This window comes from Nerophis lumbriciformis, linkage group LG39 (assembly GCF_033978685.3).
Source record: "Nerophis lumbriciformis linkage group LG39, RoL_Nlum_v2.1, whole genome shotgun sequence".
Taxonomy (NCBI): Eukaryota; Metazoa; Chordata; class Actinopteri; order Syngnathiformes; family Syngnathidae; genus Nerophis; species Nerophis lumbriciformis.
In genome coordinates this window covers 12350938-12372341 of record NC_084586.2, presented here as the reverse complement: position 1 = coordinate 12372341, position 21404 = coordinate 12350938, and the positions used below count along the sequence as shown (strand labels likewise).

The following is a 21404-nucleotide window of genomic DNA, read 5'->3' as shown; positions in this document are numbered from 1 at the left end:
ATATATCGGTATCGATTGATAACGGTATCGGTAATTAAGAGTTGGACAATATCGGAATATCGGCAAAAAAGCCATTATCGGACATCTCTAATACAGATACATATCTTCTTTTTTTTTTACTATTTATATTACTAAATTATTGTGTATGCACCTTAGGGGATCTGCTCCAATTTCGTTGTTCTTTGAACCTGTTCACTGTAATAATGACAAATAAAACTCTATTTTATTCTATTCTAGTCTGTCATGTCTGTGTAATCATGTTTTGTTTTAGTCATGTTTTGTTTAGTTATTGGACTCTTTAGTTTCTGGCTTTTCACTCCCTTGTCTTGTTTCCATGATTACCCATTAGTTTCACCTGTTCCACGTTTGGATTCATTGTGCACCATAGCAACCCATTAGTTTTCACCTGTCACGTCACGCACCTGTTTCACGTTTTGAGTCACGCCGCTGTTTTCGTTAATCATGTCTGTAGTATTTAAGTTCATTGTTTTCAGTTTGTCTTTCTGGTGACATCCCACAATTACGCTCTACACACTCTTCATCCTCTTAGATCCTGCTTCATGTCCCATGCCAAAGTAAGTTTTTGTTCCATGTTTATAGTCTTTTTGGTATCATAGTTTGTTCTCCGCCATTGTGCGCGCCTTTTGTTTACTTCCTTTTTTTGTAGTTATAGTGTTTAAATAAAAATTTACTTACATTCCCGTCTCGCCCGAGCCAACTTTCCGTTGCATCCCGGAAAAGCAAACACCCAGGACCAAGTCATGACATAGTCAGAGTGGCTTTAATAGACACAGAGCCCTAAATTAAATGCAGAGTCTGCTTAAATAAATAAACGCCACACCTTAAAACACTGCTTCAAACATGAATTATCTTTAGCATAACTCAGACCACGCTCATAGCATCCATGGCATCTGTAAAGCTGGTGTTTAAAGAGGAACTGCACTGTTTTTTTGAAATTTTGCCGATCATTCATAATCCTTATGTGAGACACACACAGATATGTTTTTTGTTTTTTCATGCATTCTAACTCGTAAATAAACGTTAGCAAAAGTCATCTAACAATAGAGCTAAGACTGCTACCCCCGCGTCCCGACCTCAGATAAGCGGAAGAAGATGGATGGATGGATGAATGGATGGATGGGAGTCGCTCTGTTCCGCCTATAAATAATAAAATAAAAAGTAAATACAATTTTTTTTTTAAATTACATAATTTTGGCAAGTGGCAAAGCATTTGCAGGGTACAAACTACAAACATAATTAAAAAAAAACACTTACTGTACAACGTCTGCTCTCACTGGGATGCCGATTGATGGGATGTTTATATATTCCTGTTTACATGAAGAAATTATTCACAATCCTCCTTCTTGCGTCTTTCGGTTCTATAGGATGTCAAAGTTGACCAACTTCTTGGATTTATGGCCCCACCCTTCTACTATCCAGGTGAGAGGCATGATTTATAATCTCGATTTAACTTTCACCAACTCAGAGGCGATGCAGCAGCTCAGCATATCAATATGGCAGCATAAGCAAGTTAGCTCTCTGCGATCACAGCGCAGTTACAAATAGATTGTCTGCGTTCAATCAATCAATCAATCAATCAATGTTTATTTATATAGCCCTAAATCACAAGTGTCTCAAAGGGCTGCACAAGCGACAACGACATCCTCGGTACAAAGCCCACATAAGGGCAAGGAAAAACTCACCCCAGTGGGACGTCGAAGTGAATGACTACGAGAAACCTTGGAGAGGACCGCATATGTGGGTAACCCCCCCCCCCCCCTCTAGGGGAGACCGAATGCAATGGATGTCGAGTGGGTCTGACATAATATTGTGAGAGTCCAGTCCATAGTGGATCCAACATAATAGTAAGAGTCCAGTCCATAGTGGGGCCAGCAGGACACCTGTTATTATAAGCGTTAACGCTTATAATAACAATATTGCATGACATATCATGACATGTCTGCGATGAGGTGGCGACTTGTCCAGGGTGTACGCCGCCTTCTGCCCGATTGTAGCTGAGATAGGCTCCAGCACCCCAAGCGACTCCGAAAGGGATAAGCGGTAGAAAATGGATGGATGGATCATGACATGTAAATGGAGTATTGTTGGCAGTTTTTGGATGTGTTTTTAGTGGGCTTTATGGGTGGAATAGAGTACTCCGATTCACAGGCATGTGATTTGACCACAATGAAAAAGACTGAAAAAATTTCCGGGGGTCTGGGGGACGAGGGTCCCTGGTGGGGGGACAAGGGGGGCAACGCCCCCCGAAGCTCCTGGTTTTTCACCAATTTAACATGCTAAAATTAACAAAGACAGCACCATTTGAAGAAAATATTTTAGTGTTTAAAGACATCATTATAGAACATACATACTGTAACCCAATTATCCTAATGAATCACTGTATATGGTTCAGTCCCAACAGTATTTAGTCACTAATATTTACATCTTGTGTTCATTTCACATCCACAGGTGTCACATTGATCAGTGTTATTATCTACAGTTTATTTACAGTATTACCACATTACTTCAGTTCACTTCACACATTAGCTTTCTCGGAGAGCCCTAACATGAGCTTTCCTTGCAAATTTCTGAGCAGCCTGCATTTTCCTTTTGGTCTCTGCTTTTGTAGCTTCTTTTTTGGATTTCACTGCCAACTTCTGCCTCTTGGACTCTCTCTCCACTGCCATCTGCTCTAGTTCATCCCTGTACCTCTTGCTTGAGGTTCTGATCTTGAGACACAGTTTTCCGTTGACAGGGTCCATGACAATGTCCTTTCCTTAATGTCTTAACTTAATATTACTAAATAGTATTATATGCAAATTTATTTCAAATAAATTGTTAACTGGAATCAATAATGCGACTCTTTGAATTTCTGTAATTTCATAATATATTTTCACGTGGCTTTCTATTTTTAGAAAAACCCATTTATATTTCGCAAAGCAATAATTGGTTAATATTTAAAACAAACATGCGTATTTCGCAAGCAAATATTTTTTAGCTGACTCATTATTAACAACCCAGTCTGCAACTGAAGTGGGTTGTTTGGGTGGATCTTTCCTCTCGATGTCTACGGCAGTTGTCGATGTAAACAAAGGATGAAGTCCGTAAGGTTTGCTCACTTTCGGTTGACATCCAAAAGTACCAGGTAGTGAAAAGTTCGTTTTCCTTGCTTCAAGTTGTTTCATATGTTTTTGGCGTTTCGCATGTACTTCCAAAGCCTTGAAACCTCGTGATCCATAGTCAATATTATCATGACACCACGTGCACAAAACCTTTCCGGGACGATCGATTTTCCGAATAAAATCACCGAACAAAGTCGTAACTTCCTTCTTCCCAACAGTATCAGTGATTTCCCTTTCCATCCAGTCCCATCGAAACTTATTTTTGACATGTTTATCAATTTCTTTTACTCGTAAAGCATACTTGCCAACCTTGAGACCTCCGATTTCGGGAGGTGGGGGGTGGGGGGCGTGGTCGGGGGTGGGGGCGTGGTTAAGAGGGGAGGAGTATATTGACAACTAGAATTCACCAAGTCAAGTATTTTATATATATATATATCCTGAAAATATGCAAACAAAACTGTTTATATAATTGATACTTCAAACTTGCATAAATAAATATTAAGGAATAGAACATAACTTGGCTTCTGAGAGCTTCAAAATGTAATGAATAAAATGCTAAAGTTGTTGATAAACAAGCAATTATTTTAATAATTAAATATGGTCATTTTAAATGAATTATTATGATAATTTAAAATTAATTATTTCAAATATGTTTATTTTAATGTATAATTCTATGGCTGGATGTAATAAGGAGTCAGAAAAAAATACAAATAAAAATACAATTAATTTTTGATGTTTTTAGCAAAATATAGTAAACATGTATTTAGTTTTTTGTTTTTTTAATTAATAAATATATTTATTTTTAGGTAAGATAAACATAATAATACAATTTATCTCTAGTCTGGATGATTTATTTCTTGTCACCCTGTTGTCCTCCTGTCGTGAAAAAAGGCTGTCCTCACTCAGGTCCGCATGGAGCTGGAGGGGGTGTGGCCTCCAGCTCCGGCTGAAAATCGGGAGATTTTCGGGAGAATATTTGTCCCGGGAGGTTTTCGGTAGAGGCAATGAATTTCGGGAGTCTCCCGGAAAATTCGGGAGGGTTGGCAAGTATGTCGTAAAGCGTCCTTTCTCTCGAGAACCGACATCGTTTACATATGGAAAATGGCGGTAATAACCATTATGAATGATGACGTTATTAACGTCATCATTCATAACAGGTGTCCTGATTGGTCACAAGGAACATATCGACCAATCAACTACGGCGTAATATAAACTACGTCTCGAATCTTGATTTAGGGTCGGGAAAAAAAAACGGAAAAACGGGAGACCTTTTTTTTTTTCCTGAGATTAAAAAAGACGGAATTCCGACTTTAGACGGAAAAATCACATGCCTGGATTCACTGCCTCTTAGTTACCGTATTTTTGTTCTTGTCTTACATAGGGATTGTGAATGATAAGCAACATTCCAAAAAAATGTGCAATCTGGAGCAGATTCCTATAGTACTATCCAGTATTAACATGTAGTGACCACAATCTATACTTTTGACAACAGTAATTCATTAGTGTAGCAAAAACTGCAATCTATTCACATTCACAACCTGATGTCCTTCACTAGTTCTGAATGTATTTATTTTTTCTGTCAATCGACATTGTAGCACCAGTGGGCATATCATCGTCTAATTGGAAAATGCAAAAAATAAAAAATAAAACGCTTTGGGCAGCAGCAGCAGCAGGACGAGAGGAGTTAGGGGTGTTAAATTAAGAATAGGGGACAGGAAACACAAGGACAGATACAGTATATGCTCCTGGCATGAGGTCTCCCACTTAGTGCTGTCTCCATGGTAACACTGGACATCCCAGTGTGTGGTAAATGCTCAGGGTAAGGCAGGGGGGTGGTCGTCGAAAGGGACGGCGGCGCTGGGTGAGGTGTGAAGTCATCTGGGTGACAAATGGCAGCCATGCAGCAAGGCCACGCTGACATCTTTTGGCAAGCGTGTTTGTGTCAATAAGGAAATCGATGGCTGGAGGCGAGGCCGTGAGGCGTCTTTGGTGTTGGAAAATGCAGTAATTGAGAGGGACCATCGATTAAAAATGCAGATTTTGTTTGCGAGGCGACTAAATAAAATCCGATGACGCACACGTACGACCGAAGACTATTTGCCGGAGCGACTATAAAACAGGATGCACTTTGTGATGGCACTTGTGTTAGCCTAAGGCTTATTGGACAGTATTAAATGAGGGAGCGCTATAAAACATCCAATGAAGGACACAAGATTTACTTCTGCAAAGGAGCTTGTGTTGTGGACGGGTGGCGTGTGGACATTTGATAAGAGTGCAAGAATTCCAATAAAGCTACCGTATTTTTCGGACTATAACGCACACTTAAAATCATTTCATTTTCTCAAAAATCGACAGTGCGCCTTAAGCCCAGTGTGCCTAATTTACGACATAACTCTGGTTGTGCTTACCGACCTCGAAGCTATTTTATTTGGTACATGGTGTAATGATAAGTGTGGCCAGTAGATGGCAGTCACACATACGAGATACGTGTAAACTGCAAGATGAATTGATTACCATGAATTGATTAACGTGGATCTCGTAATCAATTTAATTGATTAGTCGTTGCAGCCCTAGTGTCAATAAACAACCACAAGTAAGAACTTCTTTCACCTCTAATGTAAAGTTCTGTTTACTTATTTGCCAAACTAAATTCCAACTTTCAGAAATAATACACAGTGTAAATACATCAGGGGTGTAGACCAGGGGTGCTCACACTTTTTCTGCAGGCGAGCTACTTTTCAATTGATCAAGTCGTGGGGATCTACCTCATTCATATACAGGTAAAAGCCAGTAAATTAGAATATTTTGAAAAACTTGATTTATTTCAGTAATTGCATTCAAAAGGTGTAACTTGTACATTATATTTATTCATTGCACACAGACTGATGCATTCAAATGTTTATTTCATTTAATTTTGATGATTTGAAGTGGCAACAAATGAAAATCCAAAATTCCGTGTGTCACAAAATAAGAATATTACTTAAGGCTAATACAAAAAAGGGTTGACCCTGGATCTCAGGAAACAGAGTGGACCGACACCAGCAGATGACATGGCACCCCAAACCATCACTGATGGTGGAAACTTTACACTAGACTTCAGGCAACGTGGATCCTGTGCCTCTCCTGTCTTCCTCCAGACTCTGGGACCTCGATTTCCAAAGGAAATGCAAAATTTGCATGGTTGGGTGATGGTTTGGGGTGCCATGTCATCTGCTGGTGTCGGTCCACTCTGTTTCCTGAGATCCAGGGTCAACGCAGCCGTCTACCAGCAAGTTTTAGAGCACTTCATGCTTCCTGCTGCTGACCTGCTCTATGGAGATGGAGATTTCAAGTTCCACCAGGACTTGGCGCCTGCACACAGCGCAAAATCTACCCGTGCCTGGTTTACAGACCATGGTATTTCTGTTCTAAATTGGCCCGCCAACTCCCCTGACCTTAGCCCCATAGAAAATCTGTGGGGTATTGTGAAAAGGAAGATGCAGAATGCCAGACCCAAAAACGCAGAAGAGTTGAAGGCCACTATCAGAGCAACCTGGGCTCTCATAACACCTGAGCAGTGCCAGAAACTCATCGACTCCATGCCACGCCGCATTAATGCAGTAATTGAGGCAAAAGGAGCTCCAACCAAGTATTGAGTATTGTACATGCTCATATTTTTCATTTTCATACTTTTCAGTTGGCCAACATTTCTAAAAATCCCTTTTTTGTATTAGCCTTAAGTACTATTCTAATTTTGTGACACACGGAATTTTGGATTTTCATTTGTTGCCACTTCAAATCATCAAAATTAAATGAAATAAACATTTGAATGCATCAGTCTGTGTGCAATGAATAAATATAATGTACAAGTTACACCTTTTGAATGCAATTACTGAAATAAAACAAGTTTTTCAAAATATTCTAATTTACTGGCTTTTACCTGTATATTATTTATATTTACTTATTTATGAAATATATGTTTTTGTTAATAAGTTAAAGGTGTTTAATGATAATGCAAGCATGTTTAACACACATAGTTAATATTGTTAATAAATTAAAGGTGTTTAATGTTAATACAAGAATGTTTAATACATATAGTTAATATTGTTAATAAATTAAAGGTGTTTAATGATAATACAAGTATGTTTAATACATATAGTTAATATTGTTAACAAGTTAAAGGTGTTTAAAGATCATGCAAGCATGTTTAATACATATAGTTAATATTGTTAACAAGTTAAAGGTGTTTAATGATAATACAAGCATGTTTAATACATAAAGTTAATATTACTAATAAGTTAAAGGTGTTTAAAGATAATACAAGCATGTTTAACACATATAGTTAATATTGTTAACAAGTTAAAGGTGTTTAATGATAATACAAGCATGTTTAACACATATAGTTAATATTGTTAATAAGTTAAAGGTGTTTAAAGATAATGCAAGCATGTTTAACACATATAGTTAATATTGTTAACAAGTTAAGGTGTTTAAAGATAATACAGGCATGTTTAACACATATAGATTCCTTTCTTTCATGAAGACAAGAATATAAGTTGGTGTATTACCTGATTCTGATGACTTGCATTGATTGGAATCAGACAGTGGTGCTAAAAACGTCCGCATTTTCGAATGAAGGAGAAAAAAGTCCTCCTTTCTGTCCAATACCACATGAAAGTGGTTGGTTTTTGGCATCTTATTTGTCCAGCTTCCGTACTCCTTTGTATACACTTTACAAGAAATACATTGTCGGCAAACTCCGTAGCTTGCTAGCTTGTGCACGACAGCTTTCTGAGACTCTTGTTTTGTTAGCGCAACTGTGCAGTCGGTCATTGGAGTTTTGACGACAGGTACGGCGCCAGAGTCTGTTGAAATAAAGTGTTTCTCGCCTTCCAGTCGGTAATTTTAATGAGCTGGCAGCAGCCAGCGTCATCTCAGAAGACCCTCGGGTGCCGTGAATGTCAATCAAGTGACGAAAGTGACGTCATAGTGAAGATTTATGATCGCTCATTTTTAGGACTATTTTTTTAATGCCTGGCTGGTGATCGACTGACACACCCTCCGAGATCGACCGGTAGCTCGTGATCGACGTAATGAGCACCCCTGGTGTAGACAGTTCAGCATGTGTTAAATTGCAGTAATAAAATTAGCAGCAAAAAAAATATGTAGAAAACAAATAAATACTGCACTGTATGTGTATTCACACACTAATGCAGATTTATCTTAAAATGTATGCTTTTTTTTGCCTTTTGCCTTTATAAAAAAAATACATGCATTGTAGCCACATTTTTGCTTGCCATTCTGTGGAAAACACTGATAATCTATTGCAGGGGTGCCCAAACTTTTTCCACTAAGGGCCACAGACTGACAAATCAATCCAATCCAATCCACTTTATTTGTAGAGCACATTTAAACAACAGAAATGTTTCCAAAGTGCTGCACAACAATATTAAAAACAATATTCAAATATTATCCTTAGCTCCACCAATGACTGAATAAAAACAAAACAAAAAATAAATCAATCAATCAAAGGATGGGGGTAGGGGTCATTTTGGCAGTTTTCACCATCAAAACCGGTACAATATATAGATATATAGAAGTAAAAAAATGCAATTTCGTTACAAATTTCGTGTAAAGGCTGAAAAGCCAAAGCCGAACTGAAATGTTATATAAATATCTGAACAGTTAGCACTGTCCAGATAGCCTCAAGTAAAAAAAATAAAAGCAAAATTAGTTTAAAAAAGCTAGCATGCTAATAGTACTATGCTGTTAGCATTGGTGAAATATGACACTGAGGTGTCAAGCTAAAATGCTAACTGTAGCAGGCGTCAAGCACCAAAATATTACTCTGAGATGAAATCCTGAATTAAAAAAAAAAAAAAAAATGCTAGCATTGTAACGTTAGCTTACATCAAGTACCAAAATATGTCTGGTGTGTACCAATAAAATTAACTAAAAAAAGCTAACCAACTAATATTAGCATGCTAACATTTAGCATGTGTCAAGTAACAACATATTTGAGGCTGAAGTGTATACCTGCAAAATGTGCCCTACAAAAAGCTATGATGCTAACATTAGAATGCTAACAATTGTGCCGTGAGCTTTTATAAAAGTAGCTAAGGGTCGCAAATAGCCCCCGGCCTGCACTTTGCAGGACACCCAAGATAATTAGAATGTTGGTGCCAACAAATCATACACTGGTTTGTACGGATAAATGAATATGTGGTACTCAGAAACATTGCAATTCATGGGACGTGAACAGATTTCCGTCCTTAAGTGGGGACATGACAGAAAATAATTGTCAAGTACTGGGTCGTCAACACTTCTACTTTTACTTGCTCCTGTGCTTCTTATGGTAACAGGGCTTGGACTAGCGGAACACACAATCGAGCACAGAGCGCCTTAAAACACAGCAAACGGCTCAAAGTATTGGCAGGCGATGGATTGTACACGCTTCCTTTCAACTCCGCGTTTGGTGCCGGTGAAGGCCAATCAATAGGAATCCATTAGCGCAGGCAGCCATGGTGACAAGCACTGATTTCCAGCCTCTTCACCTACTTCCAATTAAAGTCAGGCCAATGAGCACGTCCATAGCGGATCTATAAGGTCATTGCCCAGCAGGCGCAAGACATTGATACAACGTTGATTGTACATACCGGTACATGTTCTTTAAAACTGTTTTTGAAACGATGTTGCAAATTAGTTGTATTTGTAAATTGAGTAAATCCAACGTTGGTGTCTAACGTTGGATCAACGTTGTTGGTTGGAAAATGACCAATTTTCAACGGTCAAATCAACGTCACAACCTGACATTGATTAAACCTCGTCAAAAAGCATGTTGTTTCAACGTTGTATTTGCGTTGCAGAATATTGGTTGCGAAATGACCAAAATTCAATGGTCAAATCAACATTGATTAAACGTTGTCAAAATGCATGTTTCAACGTTGGATTTGTGTTGCAGAATGTTAGTTGAAAAATGACCAAAATTCAAGTGGTCAAATCAACATTGTATAAACGTTGTCAAAAAGCATGTTGTTTCAACGTTGTATTTGTGTTGTAGAATATTGGTTAGAAAATGACCAGAATTCAATGGTCAAATCAACATTGATTAAACGTTGTCAAAAAGCATGTTGTTTCAACAGTAGATTTTTTTGTTTTAGAATATTGGTTGGAAAATTACCAAAATTCAATGGTCAAATCAACATTGATTAAACCTTGTCAAAAAGCATGTTGTTTCAATGTTGTATTTGCGTTGTAGAATATTGGTTGGGAAATTACCAAAATTCAATGGTCAAATCAACATTGATTAAACATTGTCAAAAAGCATGTTTTAACGTTGTATTTGTGTTGTAGAATATTGGTTGGAAAATGACCAAAATTCAATGGTCAAATCAACATTGATTAAACGTTGTCAAAAAGCATGTTGTTTCAACGTTGGATTTGTGTTGCAGAATATTAGTTGAAAAATGACCAAAATTCAAATGGTCAAATCAACATTGATTAAACATTGTCAAAAAGCATGTTGTTTCAATGTTGGATTTTTTTGTTGGAGAATATTGTTTGGGAAATTACCAAAATTCAATGGTCAAATCAACATTGATTAAACCTTGTCAAAAAGCATGTTGTTTCAATGTTGTATTTGCGTTGTAGAATATTGGTTGGGAAATAACCAAAATTCAATGGTCAAATCAACATTGATTAAACATTGTCAAAAAGCATGTTTTAACGTTGTATTTGTGTTGTAGAATATTGGTTGGAAAATGACCAAAATTCAATGGTCAAATCAACACTGATTAAATGTTGTCAAAAAGCATGTTGTTTCAACGTTGGATTTTTTTGTTGGAGAATATTGGTTGGAAAATTACCAAAATTCAATGGTCAAATCAACATTGATTAAACATTTATAAATGGTTGATTTATATAGGCGAGGAAGGTAAAGTTTTGTACCTGACAAGTTTTGGCTTGTCAAGTACAAAACTTTACCTTACTAGCCTATATAAATCAACCATTTATAAATACACGACACTAGGCTAAATGAACCTCTTCAACTTGATTAAACGTTGTCAAAAAGCATGTTGTTTCAACGTTGGATTTTTTTGTTGGAGAATATTGATTGGAGAATGACCAAAATTCAATGGTCAAATCAACATGGATTAAACGTTGTCAAAAAGCATGTTGTTTCAACGTTGGATTTTTTTGTTGGAGAATATTGATTGGAGAATGACCAAAATTCAATGGTCAAATCAACATGGATTAAAAGTTGTCAAAAAGCATGTTGTTTCAACGTTGGATTTGTGTTGTAGAATATTGGTTGGAAAATGACCAAAATTAAATGGTCAAATCAACATTGATTAAACGTTGTCAAAAGCATGTTTCAACGTTGTATTTGTGTTGTAGAATATCGGTTGGAAAATGACCAAAATTCAATGGTTAAATCAACACTGATTAAACGTTGTCAAAAAGCATGTTGTTTCAACATTGTATTTTTTTGTTGGAGAATATTGGTTGGAAAATGACCAAAATTCAATGGTCAAATCAACATTGATTAAACGTTGTCAAAAAGCATGTTGTATGTAACGAAATTTCGTTCTTATCTGTGCTGTAAAGTTCAAATTTGAATGACAAAAAAAAGGAAGTCTAGTCTAGTCTAGTTTCAAGGTTGGATTTTATGTTGGATAATATTGGTTGGAAAATGACCAAAATTTAAGTGGTCAAATCAATATTGATTAAACGTTGTCAAAAGCATGTTTCAACAGTGTATTTGTGTTGTAGAATATTGGTTGGAAAATGACCAAAATTCAATGATTAAATCAACACTGATTAAACGTTGTCAAAAAGCATGTTGTTTCAACATTGTATTTTTTTGTTGGAGAATATTGGTTGGAAAATGACCAAAATTCAATGGTCAAATCAACATTGATTAAACGTTGTCAAAAAGCATGTTGTATGTAACGAAATTTCGTTCTTATCTGTGCTGTAAAGTTAAAATTTGAATGACAAAAAAAGGAAGTCTAGTCTAGTCTAGTTTCAACGTTGGATTTTATGTTGGAGAATATTGGTTGGAAAATGACCAAAATTCAAATGGTCAAATCAATATTGATTAAACGTTGTCAAAAGCATGTTTCAACGTTGTATTTGTGTTGTAGAATATCGGTTGGAAAATGACCAAAATTCAATGGTCAAATCAACATTGATTAAACGTTGTCAAAAGCATGTTTCAATGTTGTATTTGTGTTGTAGAATATCGGTTGAAAAATGACCAAAATTCAATGGTCAAATCATCACAGATTAAACATTGTCAAAAGGCATGTTGTTTCAATATTGTATGTGTTGTAGAACATTGGTTAGAAAATGACCAAAATTCAATGGTCAAATCAACATGGATCAAAAGTTGTCAAAAAGCATGTTGTTTCAACGTTGTATTTGTGTTGTAGAATATTGGTTGGAAAATGACCAAAATTCAATGGTCAAATCAATATTGATTAAACATTTATAAATGGTTGATTTATATAGGCTAGTAAGGTAAAGTTTTGTACCTGACAAGTTTTGGCTTGTTGTCAAAAGCATGTTGTTTCAACGTTGTATTTGTGTTGTAGAATATCGGTTGGAAAATGACCAAAATTCAATGGTCAAATCATCACAGATTAAACATTGTCAAAATGCATGTTGTTTCAATATTGTATGTGTTGTAGAATATTGGTTAGAAAATGACCAAAATTTAATGGTCAAATCAACATGGATCAAAAGTTGTCAAAAAGCATGTTGTTTCAACGTTGTATTTGTGTTGTGAATATTGGTTGGAAAATGACCAAAATTCAACGGTCAAATCAACTTTGATTAAACGTTGTCAAAAAGCATGTTGTTTCAATATTGTATGTGTTGTAGAATATTGGTTAGTAAATGACCAAAATTCAATGGTCAAATCAACATGGATTAAACGTTGTCAAAATGCCTGTTTTAACGTTGTATTTGTGTTGTAGAATATTGGTTGGAAAATGACCAAAATTCAATGGTCAAATCAACATTGATTAAATGTTGTCAAAAGCATGTTTCAACGTTGTATTTGTGTTGTAGAATATCGGTTGGAAAATGACCAAAATTCAACGGTCAAATCATCACAGATTAAACATTGTCAAAAGGCATGTTGTTTCAATATTGTATGTGTTGTAGAATATTGGTTAGAAAATTACCAAAATTCAATGGTCAAATCAACACTGATTAAACGTTGTCAAAAAGCATGTTGTTTCAACGTTGGATTTTTTTTGTTGGAAAATATTGGTTGGAAAATTACCAAAATTCAATGGTCAAATCAACATTGATTAAACATTTATAAATGGTTGATTTATATAGGCTAGTAAGGTAAAGTTTTGTACCTGACAAGTTTTGGCTTGTTGTCAAAAGCATGTTGTTTCAACGTTGTATTTGTGTTGTAGAATATCGGTTGGAAAATGACCAAAATTCAATGGTCAAATCATCACAGATTAAACATTGTCAAAAGGCATGTTGTTTCAATATTGTATGTGTTGTAGAATATTGGTTAGTAAATGACCAAAATTCAATGGTCAAATCAACATGGACTAAACGTTGTCAAAAAGCCTGTTTTAACGTTGTATTTGTGTTGTAGAATATTGGTTGGAAAATGACCAAAATTCAATGGTCAAATCATCACAGATTAAACATTGTCAAAAGGCATGTTGTTTCAATATTGTATGTGTTGTAGAATATTGGTTAGAAAATGACCAAAATTCAATGGTCAAATCAACATGGATCAAAAGTTGTCAAAAAGCATGAAGTTTCAACGTTGTATTTTTGTTGTAGAATATTGGTTGGAAAATGACCAAAATTCAATGGTCAAATCAACTTTGATTAAACGTTGTCAAAAAGCATGTTGTTTCAATATTGTATGTGTTGTAGAATATTGGTTAGTAAATGACCAAAATTCAATGGTCAAATCAACATGGATTAAACGTTGTCAAAAAGCCTGTTTTAACGTTGTATTTGTGTTGTAGAATATTGGTTGGAAAATGACCAAAATTCAATGGTCAAATCAACATTGATTAAACGTTGTCAAAAAGCCTGTTTTAACGTTGTATTTGTGTTGTAGAATATCGGTTGGAAAATGACCAAAATTCAATGGTCAAATCATCACAGATTAAACATTGTCAAAAGGCATGTTGTTTCAATATTGTATGTGTTGTAGAATATTGGTTAGAAAATGACCAAAATTCAATGGTCAAATCAACACTGATTAAACGTTGTCAAAAAGCATGTTGTTTCAACGTTGGATTTTTTTGTTGGAAAATATTGGTTGGAAAATTACCAAAATTCAATGGTCAAATCAACATTGATTAAACATTTATAAATGGTTGATTTATATAGGCTAGTAAGGTAAAGTTTTGTACCTGACAAGTTTTGGCTTGTTGTCAAAAGCATGTTGTTTCAACGTTGTATTTGTGTTGCAGAATATTGGTTGGAAAATGACCAAAATTCAATGGTCAAATCATCACAGATTAAACATTGTCAAAAGGCATGTTGTTTCAATATTGTATGTGTTGTAGAATATTGGTTAGAAAATGACCAAAATTCAATGGTCAAATCAACATGCATGAAAAGTTGTCAAAAAGCATGTTGTTTCAACGTTGTATTTGTGTTGTAGAATATTGGTTGGAAAATGACCAAAATTCAATGGTCAAATCAACTTTGATTAAACGTTGTCAAAAAGCATGTTGTTTCAATATTGTATGTGTTGTAGAATATTGGTTAGTAAATGACCAAAATTCAATGGTCAAATCAACATGGATTAAACGTTGTCAAAAAGCCTGTTTTAACGTTGTATTTGTGTTGTAGAATATTGGTTGGAAAATGACCAAAATTCAATGGTCAAATCAACATTGATTAAACGTTGTCAAAAAAGCATGTTGTTTCAACGTTGGATTTTTTTTGTTGGAGAATATTGGTTGGGAAATGACCAAAGTTCAATGGTCAAATCAACATTGATTAAACATTTATAAATGGTTGATTTATATAGGCTAGTAAGGTAAAGTTTTGTACCTGACAAGTTTTGGCTTGTCAAGTACAAAACTTTACCTTACTAGCCTATATAAATCAACCATTTATAAATACACGACACTAGGCTAAATGAACCTCTTCAACTTGATTAAACGTTGTCAAAAAGCATGTTGTTTCAACGTTGGATTTTTTTGTTGGAGAATATTGATTGGAGAATGACCAAAATTCAATGGTCAAATCAACATGGATTAAAAGTTGTCAAAAAGCATGTTGTTTCAACGTTGTATTTGTGTTGTAGAATATTGGTTGGAAAATGACCAAAATTCAATGGTCAAATCAACATTGATTAAACGTTGTCAAAAGCATGTTTCAACGTTGTATTTGTGTTGTAGAATATTGGTTGGAAAATGACCAAAATTCAATGGTCAAATCAACTTTGATTAAACGTTGTCAAAAAGCATGTTGTTTCAATATTGTATGTGTTGTAGAATATTGGTTAGCAAATGACCAAAATTCAATGGTCAAATCAACATGGATTAAACGTTGTCAAAAAGCCTGTTTTAACGTTGTATTTGTGTTGTAGAATATTGGTTGGAAAATGACCAAAATTCAATGGTCAAATCAACATTGATTAAACGTTGTCAAAAAAGCATGTTGTTTCAACGTTGGATTTTTTTTGTTGGAGAATATTGGTTGGGAAATAACCAAAATTCAATGGTCAAATCAACCTTGATTAAACGTTGTCAAAAAAGCATGTTGTTTCAACGTTGGATTTTTTTTGTTGGAGAATATTGGTTGGAGAATGACCAAAATTCAATGGTCAAATCAACATGGATTAAAAGTTGTCAAAAAGCATGTTGTTTCAACGTTGTATTTGTGTTGTAGAATATTGGTTGGAAAATGACCAAAATTCAATGGTCAAATCAACATTGATTAAACGTTGTCAAAAGCATGTTTCAACGTTGTATTTGTGTTGTAGAATATTGGTTGGAAAATGACCAAAATTCAATGGTCAAATCAACTTTGATTAAACGTTGTCAAAAAGCATGTTGTTTCAATATTGTATGTGTTGTAGAATATTGGTTAGCAAATGACCAAAATTCAATGGTCAAATCAACATGGATTAAACGTTGTCAAAAAGCCTGTTTTAACGTTGTATTTGTGTTGTAGAATATTGGTTGGAAAATGACCAAAATTCAATGGTCAAATCAACATTGATTAAACGTTGTCAAAAAAGCATGTTGCTTCAACGTTGGATTTTTTTTGTTGGAGAATATTGGTTGGGAAATGACCAAAATTCAATGGTCAAATCAACCTTGATTAAACGTTGTCAAAAAAGCATGTTTCAACGTTGGATTTTTTTTGTTGGAGAATATTGGTTGGGAAATGACCAAAATTCAATGGTCGAATCAACATTGTCAAAAAGGATGTTGTTTCAACGTTATGTTTGAGTTGCTCAACATCAGGACCTAATTCAACAAGTTCTCAACGCTGTTTTATTGTCTTGTGCCTGCTGGGTGTCTTTGGCCACGGAGGCCACGCTTTGGAATATTCCAAAAAAATCCCTTCTGAACTCCGGTTTGTTGGAAGGAAGGAGGGAGGGAGGCGGAGCTAAGTAAGTGTTGTGTCCCTTAGACATGAAGTGAACGCAGCACTGGAGGTCGTGTTTGAAATTGTGCAAATGTGTGTGTGTGGTGTAAAAGATGAGATGCATGTAAAAGGGTCAGCAGGGTTCTTGGGCCTTACCTTCACTGCAGTCGTTGCCTTGGTAACCGGTGTCGGAGCAGTCGCAGACGGCCAGGTCGTTGACCAAGCTGCACACGCCGCCGTTTTGGCACTGGTGGTCCGGCCCGCAGCCGGCCGTAACCGTGACGCCCTCGGAGTTGTCCAGCGCCACCAACGAGCCGTTGATGCTCACCGCCGTGATCCAGCCACGGAAGGCGGGGTGCTCTCGTACCGACGGCGAGGTGAGGCGCAGGGGCGACGAGTGGAGCTCCGACGTCACTCCGCCCACGTAGGTGTGGCTGAACACCGTCATGTCTCTCCTCTTGCTCTTCACCTCCGCCCAGCCCTCCAGCCGCCCGTCCACCTCCAGCGAGGTGTTCTTCCAGTCCCGCTTGACGCGCACGGCGTGCCAGCGCCCGTCGCTCACCGCCACGCCCGACTGCAGCTCGGCGGGCTCGGCGCAGAAGATGGAGAAGCGCAGGCGCAGGTGGCCGCGCAGGAGCAGCAGCTCCAGGAAGTCGCAGAAGCCCTCGTCGTCCAGGTAGACCAGCAGGCCCTCCTGGCTGTGCGTCCGCAGGCTGAAGCTCAGCACGCTCTCGCAGCAGGCGTTCCACACCGGGAAGCGGCCCCACTGGTTGGACACGGCGCCGAACTCCAGCACCTCGCCTTGGGCCTGGCCCCCCACGCTGCACAGGCACAGGCCCAGGAAGAGCAGAGGGGCCGCCGCCCAGACGCACATCGCCATCACACTCATGCGCGCACGCTCGCACTCACACACACTGGCAGAAGGGGGGGGGGGGGGAGGCTAGAGCTGGGAAGCGTGCTCTACAGCGCTCATGGTGACGGCACTTTGTAGGGACGGGTCTCAGGTGCACCCTGCGTTCCTAACGAGGTGACGCTTGGGATCCTTCTTTCACCCTCCGCTCAGTCCTTCATTCCGACGACCGCGCCATCTTTACACGTGCGCCCAAACGGACGTGAACTCCATCTTCGTGGCCCAGATAGGGGCCTGCTCCCCCCCGCCCCACGCAGGAAAACTCCCCACGGAGCTCGGCGCGTGCGTTTTGTACGGCTCACACACCGCTAACAGAGAGAAATGACATCGTCATTGCAGGATTCTCTCCCCTCCCCGTCTTACTTAGCGGGGGCAAGATTTGAAGAATGGTGTGTGTGTGCATGTGTGTGTGTGTGTGTGTGTGTGTGTGTGTGCCTGGTCATCACTCTTCCGCCACCTACAGAGAGAGAACAGAGATGGGACAGTCAAGTCAAGAGTAAACAACACTAAAATTAGCCTCATCACACTATTTTTAAATAACATTTTCCACATTGAAGGATTCTATGGTTTTCATCACAATTAGCAGCAGCGGTGATGCGGCGGATGAGTCAAACCATAGCGAATTAACCTGTCATTTCACGAACTCCCTCCACAAACAAACGATACGACGTGGGGGGGGCACAAAAAAAAAAAAAGAGGAAGAAAACGCGGGCGACATCTTTGTTATTGATAGACGAGGTGAATGACTGCGGTTGAAATATCGATTGTCGATTTGCAGACATTCCTCCGCTCCATGTCCCCCCCATTCCTTTCTTTCGCTCCTTTACTCGTCACCTAATTACTCCTACTTCCCCAGTGGTACCAAAAAACGATTAAAAATAGTTAAATGAATGATATTTGTCGGCAAATTTCATATTTAAAGGTGGGAAAATAGGACCTACCTCACTAGCATCCTTTTGGTGCCGCGGCGGCTCGCGACTCATCGATCCCTCCGCCTCCCTCCTTCCTTCCTTCCTTCCTTACCGGCGGAGGTGAGTCGAAAAGCCGACTAAAAGGGAGCCTGGCGGCGGGAAAGGTAGCTCGGGAGGAACCCGCTCCGAGGAAATGAAAAGGTCCAGGCTCACCTCCAAGGTGTTCTCTCCCGGGAGGAGGTAGAGGAAGGGGGGGGGGAGTGGGAAAGGTGCAGTAAGATATATGCTCTCCTCCTCGAGACTGCGCGCGAGGGCTCGTCACGTGACTGCGAAGTGCGCGAGCGCGTGAAGAGAGAGAGAGAGAGAGAGAGAGAGCGAGAGTAAGGTAGAGTCGGGGGGGCGGACCGAGCCAAATACCGATAGTGTCGATATCAATGGCAAGCATGATGAGAACTAGGGGTGTGGGAAAAAATCGATTCGAATTCGAATCGCGATTCTCACGTTGTGCGATTCAGAATCGATTCAAAAAAAAAAAAAAATCGTTTTTTATTTTTATTTTATTTTTATTTTAGATTAATCAATCCAACAAAACAATACACAGCAATACCATAACAATGCAATCCAATACCAAAACCAAACCCGACCCAGCAACACTCAGAACTGCAATAAACAGAGCAATTGAGAGGAGACAAACCAAAAGTAGTGAAACAAAAATGAATATTATCGACAACAGTATCAATATTAGTTACAATTTCAACATAGCAGTGATTAAAAATCCCTCATTGACATTATCATTAGACATTTATAAAAAAAAAATTTAAAAAAAGAACAATAGTGTCACAGTGGCTTACACTTGCATCGCATCTCATAAGCTTGACAACACACTGTGTCCAATATTTTCACAAAGATAAAATAAGTCATATTTTTGGTTAATTTAATAGTTAAAACAAATTTACATTATCGCAATCAGTTGATAAAACATTGTCCTTTACAATTATAAAAGCTTTTTACAATAAATCTAAAAAAAAAAATAACTGAAATTTATATAGCGCTTTTCCAAGTACCCAAAGTCACTTTACATGTAGAACCCATCAAGCCCATCAGCAGGCGGCATGGCGTAGTGGGTAGAGCAACCGTGCCAGAAACCTGAGGGTTGCAGGTTCGCTCCCCGCCTCTTACCATCCAAAAAATCGCTGCCGTTGTGTCCTTGGGCGGGACACTTCACCCTGTGCCACTCACACCGGTGAATTGAATGATGAATGATGAATGATAGGTGGTGGTCAGAGGGGCCGTTGGCGCAAATTGCAGCCACGCTTCCGTCAGTCTACCCCAGGGCAGCTGTGGCTATGAAAGTAGCTTACCACCACCAGGTGTGAATGATTGATGGGTTCTACATGTAAATCTACTACTCTGCTTGCATGTCAGCAGACTGGGGTAGATCCTGCTGAAATCCTATGTATTGAATGAATAGAGAATCCTTTTGAATCGGAAAAATATCGTTTTTGAATCGAGAATCGCGCTGAATCGAAAAAATAGATTTATAATCCAATCGATATTGAATCGAATCGTGGGACACCCAAAGGTTCGCAGCCCTACTAATTATGTTAAATAAAAACTGCTTATCAGTCTTTGAAATTTGTCTGGCGTTGTCACTCACCGATGTCACGCTTAAAACCCTTAATCAGGCTGTAGATTGTAGAGTGCACAAACTAGAAATTCATGGTGCAAAAATGTCTCTGTAGACATTATTTAGTCGGGACCCGGGGTGGACCGCTCGCCTGTGCAACGGTCGGGGACATCTCTCGAGATGGTCTCCTGCTGGCCCCACCAGTGACGTGCAGTCACTAGAGGCAGGTGAGGCGGGGGAAAGAAAAAAAATGTAAAAAGAAAAAAATATATATTAAATTGTTAAATGTATCCAGTGATTATACTATAAAGTTATTTTCCATTGAACTTCACCAGTTTTAGATTATTTTTATTCAAAATCGCTGAATTTTCACATCATACTGAGAAGAGACGGTGCGGTGACCAGCAGCCAGTCGAGGCACGTCACTCAGTGCCTCAACATGGACGGACTCGGCTATCTGCTGGTCTGCTGTGCAGTGAGACCGTATTGCTATTTGAATTATATTATACATTTCCATAGTTTAGTTAGCTGAGGTATATAATGTACAGTGTATTTTGTCAACAACTGTATGTGTGTAACGTATTTCTTGTGCTGAGCCATCATAAAACGGCTGCAAAAGACGCACTGGCTGAGGCTCGCCTCCTGCACCCCCGCCGCAGAATGCACGGCAACCCCTGACGGGAGTGTTATATCAACTAAAGCCCACACTTAAACTTTCCACGTGCAAGATTGAATCTATTTAAAAAAGTTATTTCATAAGAAGCCAAAAAGTGCAAAAACAATAATGTTCGTGTTGGAGGAGTTGTGAATGACTGCAGGGCCACAACATTAGGTACACCTGCAGACTGCAGGTGTACCTAATTCACAACTCCTCCAACACGAACATTATTGTTTTTGCACTTTTTGGCTTCTTATTAAATAACTTTTGTAACCTATTTTTATGGGCTTTCCTCTTTGTGATGTTAAGTTCCTGTTATGCGCTGTTATACAGTATATGCCTTGAGCTCTTATTTTGAAGGCGGTAAGAGCGGAAGTGATGTCACGTTGCGGAGGTTTTTGAAAGAAGGTAAATAAAGTGGTCCTCGTGTAAACTGGAGCCTCCGTGTTTGTTATTTTGTAGTTTCATACAGTATAGGCGACATTTATAAACCCTTGGTGACACTTTTTTAAATAGATTCAATCTTGCACGTGGAAAGTTTAAGTGAGGGCTTTAGTTGATATAACACTCCCATCAGGGGGTTCATTAATCCAGCACA

At 38.2% G+C, this 21404-nt stretch overlaps 1 protein-coding gene across 17 annotated transcripts in view; it reads right to left on the bottom strand.

Annotated features, from left to right (window-relative positions):
• Window positions 1-18837, bottom strand: part of nrxn1a (neurexin 1a) — a 294437-nt gene extending 275600 nt beyond the window's left edge. For all 17 annotated transcript variants that reach the window (XM_061931896.1, XM_061931907.1, XM_061931900.1 and 14 more), the window contains exons 1-2: window positions 18552-18837; window positions 16857-18067 (exon numbers count right to left, since the gene is read on the bottom strand). In XM_061931896.1, coding sequence (XP_061787880.1) covers window positions 16857-17589 — 733 coding nt within the window. In that variant the 5' untranslated portion in view covers window positions 17590-18067; window positions 18552-18837. The remainder of the gene's footprint in view (window positions 1-16856; window positions 18068-18551) is intronic.
• Between the last annotated feature and the right edge of the window lie 2567 nt (window positions 18838-21404).